We start from the raw sequence: 12,266 nt of genomic DNA, 5'->3' as shown, positions 1-12,266 counted from the left end.
GATCATAAAACGAATCCATATGAATTAAGCAGTTTAGTCCAAATTTTCTGATGAGACTCGATCACTTGAATTTAGGCTTTTATTCACACACAGGCTTAATTTTACAATCTCGATGCACTTTCAAAATGGTAGTAGCTTTAAACTGACATACGCCAAAGTCCCTGAGACACTTCACATTTGATGGGTTTTAATTTGAATAATTATGTTTCCACTTAGTTTTTTGTTATCACTTATGCACATGTTTTATGTTACGTCTTATGTTGTTAAATGTTCATGTGGTTTACCATGGTGTTTTTTAATTGTGTTCATGGCACTATGTGCACATTGTAGTAGGCTATAATATTCACCTCAGCTTGTAAAAAAAATAAATAAATTAATACTTGTGATGAACTTAAATTCCTCTCTATTTTTTCTGTAACGAGACAGGATTTGTTTTTGTTTTTTGTTTTTTACAGTGTGGGCTCAGCTATTTTTGGTGTTGTGTAATATCAATATCATAGGCCTGTATGAAATGGTTCATTTAAGGACATTTTTGTTTAATTTTTAAGCCAAAAACCACGTGCTATAAAGAGAAAACTATGAAATATTTCAAGCTATAGCCTACTGATAATGAATAGCAGCCTATTGCAGGGCTGCACGGGCCACTGATGACACAAACAAGACCTGACCCCTGTCATTTTAAATCTCGCCCTTTTCAATGACTCGTTTTCGAGACGTTACACGCAATAGGCTAATCCTAAAACAAAGTGCGTGTTTGCAGGAGGACGTCTTGAGGTTCCAGGACGTTAAACCTCGGGTGGTCAAAACTCACTCTTTTAAATAGTATTGCCGTATCAAGAATAACCACCCGCTTAACTGCTCCATCACGAGCTACAGGGAACAGGTTGCCTGGGAAACGGCCGCATGGCAACAGGATCAGAGCCGGGGGGTTGTCTGCTGCTAGCTCTGCTCCCGTTTCCCATTTCCTCACTAGATGGTGTGCAAGCCACTGGAGAGTCGACTTCCTCCCGCGGTCTGGTTCTGATCAAAACAAATCTGGGAAACTACACGGAACGCCATTTCTCGGGGTTTTCGCGAAGGATTAATATATTTTCATCCAGATATTTGTAGCCTATTTGTATTTTTGATAACGGCGCGGATCGGACTCCATTCGGCGGTGATGGACATAATGATTGCAGTGCAGGATGCGTGCGTCTCCGGTCAGTGGCTCACCGCTATAATTCTTAGTCTTTGCTGCTTTTTACCATCGTGTTTGCCCGCAGGACAAACTGTGGACTATGCGTCCAGCGAGAGTGTGGTCAGCAGACAGGGAGACACCGCGCTGCTCAGGTAGGAGACTCAAGTCACTGTAGAAGTGTTCAAACTAAACTTGCCTGGCACCTGCATCGGTCGCTCTGCTCTCAGTTTTGTAAACAACACTCGGCAGATCTCCCCAGTGCCGCTCCGTCACTTTCATTTGGGTCACAATCCCTGCTGGTTCCCATACTGACCAGAACAGGTTGTGACTATGGTGCTTTTTTTCTTTTTTTTTACCGAGATGGGCATATATTTTAGTTTGGGAGATGCACTGGCTCAATCATAGATATTGAAGTGTAGGGTACAGATTGTCTCTATAAGGGGTTGCATAAGGAGCTGGGGAAGGGGGTAGAGTTTTGTAAACCCCGCCAAGCGGAACACTTTGCACAATTACAATGAAGTCATTCATGATTCCCACCGTCCGAATGAACCTCGCGGATGTTTGCGTCCTGGAAAAAAAAAATAAAGATAGAGAAGTTGCACACGGGTTTTAAATGATGAATTTGAGTCACACGTTGTGACTAAAACATGTTATAATGAAATTGAACCCGTCCAAGTTGATTGAAATATTTTTTTCATGGGTGTGTCTGACGGTAGCTATATGCAATTGTCTGACTCTTAAGTTTATTTTTTAAGTTTCATAACTCCATTCTCGTCATTTGCTGCTTGATATTATGATCAAATTTAAACAAAATGGCTATTCACAATATCAGAAATGGACTGATTCCCCCATTGATCATTGTGCATTTGCGTTCTTAAGAATTGATCCAAACGTTCACTTATTGGTACAACTGCAAAACCATTTAAAACATTATATGACCGATTTTATATGCGTCATATTTGTGGTGTAATTTTGACTCGCTATGCAAACTTATCTTGTTTCCATTTTTATTTCCAAATAGCCTATATTTTAGCACACATTTTTAGCACAGGACCACTAGTGGTGGGAAAAGTGATGGGAAGTCCGACTCGTTTCTGCGAATCGGCTCTTTTGAATCAGTTTCAGTGAACCTGTTCAAAAAGTCCATTTAGCAATACTTTATGTAAGTTCGTAATCACGTTGTTCTCCTCACGCTGGCATAGCATGTTGCGCGCGCTAAAACGTTCCAAAAAGTATGTTGTTCTTTAATGTGGTTTTCTGATATTTATTTTTATTCACGTGGATGTTTGTGTTCAGTTCAGTTTGTTGCAGCCAAGATTCAAACACTCAGCCTAAGTGATTTAGAACCTAGAACCGAAATAGTATTTGTATTATTACATTTCATTTACATCTCTCAGCTGAAAAATGTTTCTGCATTTTTTTTATATAAAATATTATTTATGAAATCAAACTGTCAGCTGACTCATCGGGTCTCAGCCATATACTGTATAAAAAAAAGTCTCAACTCATTACGAATCGGGCATGTAGGCTACAAGACGACAGAGATTGTTATTGGTTCAAAGAGTTTCTGCTCGAACAGATTCAGTCCGATTGGTGAACTAGCCTAATCGTAGAGGCTGGTTTATTGATTCGGTTAAACCAATTCATTGAAAAGATCCGACTCAAAAGAGCTATTGGTTCATAAATTGTTCATAACCCCTTTATAAACACCTTTATCTGGTCCATTCGATATTTCAGTTCTTAGGCAGCCTAAAGGTTTTCGTATTATCTGTGTTGATTTTCTCAAGCTATGGCAAAATAATTATGGACCAGCAGCCTTTGTTCACCTCTTGCCATAAAATTGTTTGCTTGGCTTAAGTAACGGTCAACTTCCTCAATTGGTTAGGCTGTTAGAAGGCTATTCATACATCAGTTGTGCACCTTGCTGTTTTTTCCCCCATTAAAGCCTCGATTGTTATCTTAGACTTTTCGCTTTAACTAAAGTACACCCTAGAATGTTTCTTGTAACTATTGTTGTTACATTTTCAGATGTGAAGGCACTTATGCCAAGTAATTTCAATGTGACAACATTATTGTATCTCAGAATTGGGTAAAAAAAAATGTAATGGGAAGCTATTGTGTACTGTGAATAGGGCTGTAATGATTCATGACTGTCCCAGATGTCCAGAGAATGTCAGTGGTCTGTGAATGCTTAGTGCCTGTACTTTAACCAGCATCAGTGCATCTTCGAGCCGTGGGTGGGAACCTGTTCCTTTTCTCCTCAGGCCACACCTCTTACTGTCAGATTAATCCCAAGGATGTTACCAAGGATGTGACGTTTTCTCCTCTGTTTTATCTACTCTGTTTTATTATTGACTTGAACAGCAACTCTCTAAAATATTTAATGGGTGTGGTAGAAATATTGCTGTTTTGCCGATGTACAGTTATTTCAGATGAATTGTATCAATCGTGTCAGTAGGCTATAGGCATACAGTACTGGTAGATCTCATAGATAGAAAAATATGTTTACAGGCAACTCCTTTGCTCACAAATTTAATCATTTATTAAGGAGTGTTTTGGATTTAAAATGTTAATGACTTCTTAGAGTGTATCTAATCTGTCTTTATCCTTGGCATTGTTGTTCTCCTGAGCTGAAGAGCATAAATTATGACTGTGATCTTCCTTAAATGGTTCTTGACTTTGTGCCAATGTTCCTACATTTAATATTTTCAATTTGGCTGCAATATATTAACATATTCTACAGATATGATGACAGTGATACAGCTTAACATCACAATAATCATGCCGTTCTTAAATTAAGTAAAGAATAGCTCATGATAATAGATTTTTAGCTTCAATATTTAGTGTGCCAAGGTGTCAAACTAAATTCTGTGTAATGGTCGACCGATATTGTTTTTTTAATGACCGATGCCGATATCTTAGCGAGAAGGCTGGCAGATGGCTCATAGGTTATGTTTATATTTATTTTATTTAATATTTAAAAAATTAAAAATAAATAATTTGAAAATGAATTCAAAATAAATAAACAGTCTTATACTTTAGATGGCAACTTCTTGATTCTGTAATCCTATTACAGTATTTTTCATAAAAATAAATTGTTTAAAAAATATGAATACAAAGAAAGTAAGCTGTTACCAACAGGGAACTCAGTATATCTGGTAAGTTTGTGCACTCTGGGAATCTTATTTTTCAAATAAAGACAAGGTAACACTCATTTTACATGCAGCATACAGTAAAAATGACATGAATATGACAACTAAATATAGTGTTGCATTGCTTGAAATCAAGGTTTTAAAGTGTGCTTATTTCAAAGAATACATTAGATCGTGCAGGTTACAAATGTACACTTCAGAAGATTTCACAGCTGGATTCGACTAAGCCTGCAGGGTTTGCGAAAATACGTTTTTATATAGCCTAGACTTAAAGATTTATTTAAATAATATAAATGCGTATTTGCTGAATGATGACGATAAATGAGAAAGTATTATAGTGTTTGCCTATCTATTATTAATAATATAAAAGGAAACTCTATAATACTTTTTTTGTATACCATTTACTTTCTATTTAACAGTTCTCTCTAACTACGTATTAGAAAAAAAACTGTTAAACAGAGACAGCAAACTAATGAAGATGGAGAATGGGAGCGCGGTGTACTCATGTGCTGGCGTTCTCGGCACCGTCAAAATAAAAGTCCCACTTCCGACACATCGGCCAAACAGATAAATTTACAAAAATACCAAATATCGGCTGAGGTGATATATTGGTCAACCAAATTCTGTGTGATATTTCATGATGTTTTATTAACAAAGTGCGGGAGAAGCGCGTTCAGATAATTAATCTAATCGTCATGGGAGGAGCTCATCCAGTCAACTCAATCAACATCAGGAGGTATACAGCAGTTTTTACCGCTGTTCTATGACAGTTTTCCAGCATCCCTCCACCACCCCATCTCCTCACTTACTAGTCCTATCCCAAACCTGGGATGGGGGAGTACTCTGGGTTCGGGCCAAATTCCGTGCTCGGAGCCCTCCCCTCGGACAGCACTCCAGATACGCATATCCTTTACTCTATCTTATTATATGTAAGTGTGAAACTCGTGAAATTTTGCTCTTGTAATAGAGAGAGGATATTAAAGGTGATACAGCTATTAGAAACCAGGCCAGAACTTAAGGTATCAGGTATCTGACAATTACCAGCCACGAATACCAGAAGGCAAGATATAAGATTGTAATATTCGTGTTGTTGTTTTTTCTATGTTGAAGGCACTGAAGGAATGTAGTAAATATGAAAACATTTAGTTTAGTTGTTACTTTGCGACAGAGTAAATGTGTATTCCATTTTCCAGTTCTGTGCTATGGCAATATAATTGCAACAATTTAATGGAATATTCCTAAAGAAGCCCCCTTTCCCAGTTGTGGGAGAAGTCTTGAGTCTCTGGATAAAATATGCAGAAAAAAATAATCATTGCTACCAGATAATGGTTATCTTCAAAGCAATTATACCTGAAGCACTTCTGAAAAAACAGTAGTGCCTTTTAAGTAGATTTAACCTCCCTTCTCCTCAACCTGTCACTGATTTTCATGGCTTTTGATGAAGCAGGCTCACTAGATACCAGATAAGCTTCTTTGTCCCTCAGGTGCTAGACACCCACTCTACTCTCAAACTGGAGAGCATACAGACCTGCGCAGTTCACCTTAACAGTAATCCTATCATCAGTCCTCACCTCATTCACTGTTAATATTGAAGGCTCATTTCTCATTGGCTCCATACTATATGGAAAAGTATTGAGTTTCAGCTGAGGAGATCTATCCGTCCTTCCATCCGTCCGTCCGTCTGTCCTTCAATCATCTGTCAATCTGTCTGTCGACAAATGGTTTAAATGTTTGTAATGTTCTCTGTTCAGCATTAAAAGGAAATTGTCTCTCAATTCAATTGTGCACAGTGCATTGCCATGGCTGCAGGTTTTTAAATGGAGTCATGTAAGCAAGCCTTAAATTAGTCCCTGTCATTTGCATAATGAATCAATGTGTGTGGATTGCATGTGGCTGTAAATGTTAAGTAGAGCCGAGTAATTGGAGGGACTGCATTGGTAATTATTAGTGAATGGAATACAAAGCAGTGAAGCAGATCAATAGCATTTAGGCTTTCTTTCCCCCTCTGAGAGCTTAATGTGACATATCACTGTGTTTGCCAACAAAGAAATCAAAAATTGCTTGATGTAAGGCCATGTTGATTTCAGTTTCCCTTGTATAATGGAAAAAATGTAATATTCTGGATGATTGGGCCCTTTTATAGGGATTATTTATTTAACCGATTCCTATTTCAGCTGCCAAATTGTTGTATTTTGATTTAGATTTTTTGCTGCTACTGGAACCATAAAGTTGAGCAATCTTAGATGTAACTACAAGCTTGATAGTCAGTGTAATTTTCCAAGAATGAATTGTATTTATATTGCAGACGCTTTTATCTGAAGCTACTTCCAGTGTATTCAAACTTTTAATCAGCACGTGGGTTTCCTGCGAACCGAACCCATTTAACTTAGTTTCTAGCACAATACTTTTAACAATTGAGCCTGTAAAGCTCCTGAGAGTTCCTGTAGAGTTCAAATGCCTTAGACAGATTAGAAGGTCATGTTTTCAAATATTTTAAGTATCTGTGAGTGTGTTGTTAGCTTTCTGCTAAGAAGATTGACAAAGCTTCACTGAGTCTGGTAGTTTTTAAAAATTTTAATAGCCATTGACCACATTAGTGTTACATAACAGACCTAGATTTTTCTGGCTGGATGGCTGTTGCAGTTTTACTTTGTTAGTGTCTGTGAAAAGCATAGGGCTGTATCATGTTGAAAACACTATAGATCTTCCAGTTACTATTTTTAAATCTGAATTTAAAATGCTATATTCACATTATCAATTTATATATATATATATATAGCTTAATCTGTTTTACTTGAATCTTATCAGATAAAAACACAATTAGAATGTGATTCAAACTAATCAAACAAGCAAAAGTAGATCATGTGATGCCCCATTTATGGCCGCTATGTGATTTGTGTCTTCTGGGACTCATTAGGAACAAAAACACCTATTTCACCATTTCAAACCAAGTTCAACCTAACTACACTTTAAATGAACTGTCACCCGCAAGCTTGATCAAAACATCAAAATTGAAATCTAATGAGAAACAAACTCGTCTCGGAAATTACATGCCTGACACAGGTTTATTCAACAGCCTCTGCGGTGCGAGTGACACCTTACCAGCATGACAGTTCTGGACGTTCATAAATTGAACCAATTCTGGGCAGTTATCAGTGGCTAATTTAGTGGACCACAGTCTCAGAGAAGGAATTTGCAAGGTTGTCCAATTAGCAGTGAAAAGTGTTGGGTTGTGAGTGCATGTCAGCAGGGAAGAGAGGGCCAGTGGAGGCGTGTCATCAATCATCTCAACAGCTTTGCCTCTGCATTCTTGGCAGACTGGAGGCCTTGCTCAGACTGGGAATGCCACACCATCATCACTGACTGTCAGCTGCTAAGATGCCCGTCAGTTCTTCCAAACGTTTTTTTTCATGCGTTGCATATCTCGCATTGTTTTCGCGCTTGCTTAATAGGTCGTGTAATGTTGCATTTTCCATTTGTCAGAACCAGAGAGGATTGGCATTATGACACAATATTAGCTGATGGGAAGTGAGCTTATTTATGAAATGAAAGCAGTTGCCTCTTGAGAGATGGCAGCGCCTGGTTTCCTTCAAGAACATGAGAATTTTAATTGCAGCTGTCAAAACCCAACCAACATGAACAATGCCATTTAATTTGTACTAGCTCACTACTTTTAACTTTTTGGATCACCCAACGTTTCTTTTTTTGTCAGTTCTCTAATGCTTTAAAGGTGTTTGGTACCTCTATAAACAGCTTGAGACTCTTTAAAAGGCCATTAATGAAATTGTGCTAAAAGCAGAGTACTCAAACTGCAATTATTTAAGTGCTGTGCTGAGAATATAGTCATAAAAACAAACTCACAATGCTTTCCATTTTCACACATTGTGGATAGGCTTCTATTGTGTCAGTTGGATGACGCTTGTGTGCTACATGATTTTCTTGGATAATGGGTTAGTTCACCCAAAAATGATAATTCTGTCATCGTTTACTCACTCTCGTTCCAAACATGCAAGACTTACATTCTTCTGTGGAACACAAAAGAAGGTAATGTTTCAGTCTGTTTTCGTCCGTACAATAGAAGTCATTTCTTGGAATTGCGATTCTACAAGTATTGCGATTCCATATAGCTATACACATTGTGATTTTTGTTTGCGTTTTCAACTGTAAACCATGGGGGAAGTTGAATACACTTATACATAATGGTCGTATATCCCTTGATGTCTCCATTCCACGTCCGCCATTTTTTACTTTCTCGTGTCCACTATTAAGAGATATGACATCATGTAATACTCAGCGCCCTCTCATGACTTTCTCTGGATTTTTTCTACTGGCCCGACCCCACCACAAAAAAAAAAAAAAAATTAAACTGAAACCAAATATATAAAAACTAAATAGAAATGTGTTCACAAAATAAACACTAAACTAAAACTATCTAAAACTAAACTGAAATTGATAGGAAATTTGAAAATGATATTAAAATAAAAGCTATTTTAAAAATGCAAAACTATAATAACATTGCTTGTGACCAACCAGCGTCAGTTGCATCGCTACACTGCCATTCATAATAAATCCTCTCCTGTGGCCTCATGGGATAGTAAAGTGAAATGCGCACTTCAGAATCTCGTCATAAGTAGTAAGTCATTCAGGTAGGCCTACTTTTTGTCTACTGAATTTCGAATACTATAGATTCGGACATACTACTCTTACTATTGTTTTTGAATACTATAGGTCTAGGGTAGGGAAGTATTCGATTTTGGACGCAGTACAAGTTCCAGTGAAAAATCTTCATAATATTCTATGATGCCTTTAGTCCATTATTTTGGTGTAATTGAGTGGCAGTTTCTCTCTGCAGATGATGAGGGAGTGGGATGTGTCAGCATCTGGGAAGAAATACACAGAATTGAGTTTAGAGTTACAGTGTGTCTCTTCCGTTTGTTTACGTAAAAATATTTGTTTACGATGGACAAAAGTAGCATAAGTGGACAGGATGAGCCCTTCACAATGTCAAAAGGAAAAAGTGTTATAAAGTCATGGGATAGCTTTAATGTTGTTTAATGTCGTTAATTTAATTATTTAGTTATTGAAAAATAATGCGTTGAAATAATTAAGGCACCACCCCAGACCTACGTAGTTCGTCTTGCATTTTATATAGTTAATTGGTGATGAACATGATGCAGGGCAACAACTCACTGGGTGATAAAGCCTATAGACCTTATGTAGCCCCGTCCCTTTTCAGCGCTGCTGCGCTCGTTGTCTTTTGTCTTCCGGTCTCTATTTTCACAGCGATCTTGCCTATTTATGAATGGACGTCTCGTTTTAAAATCTTCCCGGTCTACTGACATTTGTTAAGACATCTGCTTTAAACATTACAATCTTCATGTTAACTTTACATTAAGTAAATCCACTTAAAAAGCTAATTAATCCTGGACAGCAATGCTATAGAGATATGCAGAGTGACCGCAAAAACGGAAGTTCAAAGACAATATTCTAAAGATGGCGGCGCCCTTGTTTCTCTGGTGCATAAGGTCTATAGAATGCAGTTAGAATGCCCCTAAAAGGTATCAGGGTAATCATGCCCCTGTATGAGTTTTTGTCTCATAGGCCTATATGATATACCACACGAGTAATAAACACAATATCAAGTGCTGTTTTTATTCCGAATAGCATGAGTGCAAATGTGATAGGGATTTTATACAACAGTTCCATAAATAAAAAGTTTATATTGTGATATATTTTACACAATATTGTCTGTTTTTGTATCGAAGTTATAATAGCAATAAAAAAAGATCTAACAATATGGATTATAAATGCAATATCTCTGTTACTTAGTGGAGAAGAGGAGAGACGCATCCTTAACGCAGAGCTGGTCACATCACATGTTCTGCAGGGTTCTCAAGTTTTATCAAAAGCTTGGAGTGAGATCACATGCGGTTAGGGGAGGAGCCTAAATGGAGCCCCGCCCCTGCCTATCCCCGCCCCCAATTTTACCCATTGTTCATAATTAACCAGCAAAAATTGAAATTATAACAATTGGTAAATCTGATAAATGACAGAGCAATTCATCACATCAAATATAGGCCTACTCTTTAATGTTATATTTCAAAATTAGGCTACAAATATATAACAAATTGCTCCAAAATGTTTGGAAAAACAAATATTTTTGCATTTTTCCCTGACATCTTTGAAAAATACAAATGCAATGGCAATGATTAGGCTAATGTATGTTTTGACAGGATATACAATATTACCAAGAGCACTCTGCTTTAGCCAGGGGCGTCACTAGGATTTTCATTTTAGGGGGGCTAAGCCCCCAATATGATTTTTAAACAAATTATAAAAAAAGGTAACACTTTAGTTTAGGATCTAAAGATCACTATTAACCATTTTCATTACGATGCAAAGGCACGGTTTTATAATACCTGTGGTCCCAAATGTGAGGCAGGGCAAATAGGGGGGTTCGGGGTCTCCCCGAGAAAATTTTGATTTCTCTGATCTACATATGTGCATTTTAAGATGCTCTGAAGGTCAAAAATCTTGGATAGTGGGCAGCTGACAATTTTTCTCTCCTCATCAGCAGCATCACTTTTTTTCTCTTTGTTTTTCTCTTGCCCTGTCTCTTCCCCTCCTAAAGCTGAGCTTTGACTGATATAGGCTTTTCATTTTTGTCTGTCAGTGAAGAAAGTAAACATAGGGTCAACTGATAGGTTGATTTTGCCTATGAATCATTTTCTCAGACGCGTTTATTTACTGAAAGCTACTAAAGGTAATTAAGTTTATTAAATGCATTCAAAATATGTAGGCTACACATTTATTATTGATCTTATGCCTAATACAGGGCCGTAGACAGGGCTTTATAATCACAGAGGTCCTAAATTTGAGATTGGTAGGGGGTTCAAATTTTTTATTTCTGATATGTGCATTTCAAGACGTTTGAAGACCAAAAAAAAAAGGATAAGAAATAGCTTTAAAACCATGTCAGTGGGCAGATTATTTGTCAATACCTCCTCTCTTCTCATCTCCATCACTCTTCCTTTTTTTCTCAGTCTCTTCCTCCCTTTCTCTTCCCCTCCTAAAGCTGAGCTTTTTTAATTTACTAAAGGCTACAATTTGTATTATATTCTCAATATGTACACATTCATTATTAATCTTGTGCCTAACATGATGAAAACGGCTTTGTTAATGTTTCTTGTAAACTAATTATTACATTACATGAGTTACATGAGTGTATAGGCCTATTTTCAGTTCAAAATGGCGAAATTAGACAAAACTATATTAGTTTGCCTGATTATTTTTTGTCATTCGTTTAACATTTATGACCTTAAAAAAGTAAAATATGAAATGTTAAGTTTAGCTACTTACATCTTATCTCGCACTTGACCGTCCGCGTCGAATCCATAGACTCTAAAAAATGGTCGTGTCGCACTGTTAAAATTCGCGCTCAGCAGCGTCTGTGAACATAAAGCCCGCCTACTTTGATTTGATTGGTCGTCTCTGACATTGACGAGCAGTGACAGACCAATGAGGCTCAGATGAACACACAAATGAACACACACACCCTGTCCTCTGTTTCTGACGTGCTCTCTGCACGGCGCAGCTGTGGATTGAGAACGTGCTGAATCTGATTATAACAAGACTGAAGCGAACACGAATTTGTGTAGCCTACATTAATCTCACATTTTTAGGGGGGCTTGGCAGAAGTTTAGGGGGGCTGAAGCCCCCCTAAAAAGGGCCTAGTGACGCCCCTGGCTTTAGCCTTAATGTAACTAGAAATACTATTAGTATAATATAGAATTTAAAATAAACTGAAGAAATACATCTTCATTCCTTCCCATACCCAATAACATTTCCTTAGCCAAACTGAGCCAAAGCTTTTGGCCTGGTTGCAAAGCAGTTGTAGAGTTTTTGACTGCATCAATAATGTATACGATGGGCTATAT

The 12,266-nt window shown here is 37.5% G+C and overlaps 1 protein-coding gene across 3 annotated transcripts in view; it reads left to right on the top strand.

The window, feature by feature from the left end:
- The first annotated feature begins 804 nt into the window (after window positions 1-804).
- negr1 (neuronal growth regulator 1) overlaps window positions 805-12,266 on the top strand; it is a 140,121-nt gene continuing 128,659 nt past the window's right edge. The window contains exon 1 of one of the 3 annotated variants that reach the window (XM_056253996.1): window positions 805-1,329. In XM_056253996.1, coding sequence (XP_056109971.1) covers window positions 1,160-1,329 — 170 coding nt within the window. In that variant the 5' untranslated portion in view covers window positions 805-1,159. The remainder of the gene's footprint in view (window positions 1,330-12,266) is intronic. The other 2 variants (XM_056253997.1, XM_056253998.1) reach the window with 2 other exon arrangements.

Source organism: Rhinichthys klamathensis, unplaced genomic scaffold (genome assembly GCF_029890125.1).
Source record: "Rhinichthys klamathensis goyatoka isolate OS25496 unplaced genomic scaffold, OSU_Roscu_1.1 h1tg000109l_1, whole genome shotgun sequence".
Taxonomy (NCBI): domain Eukaryota; kingdom Metazoa; phylum Chordata; class Actinopteri; order Cypriniformes; family Leuciscidae; genus Rhinichthys; species Rhinichthys klamathensis.
The sequence above is the reverse complement of the archived record's forward strand: the minus strand, read 5'-3'. Positions and strand labels throughout refer to the sequence as shown.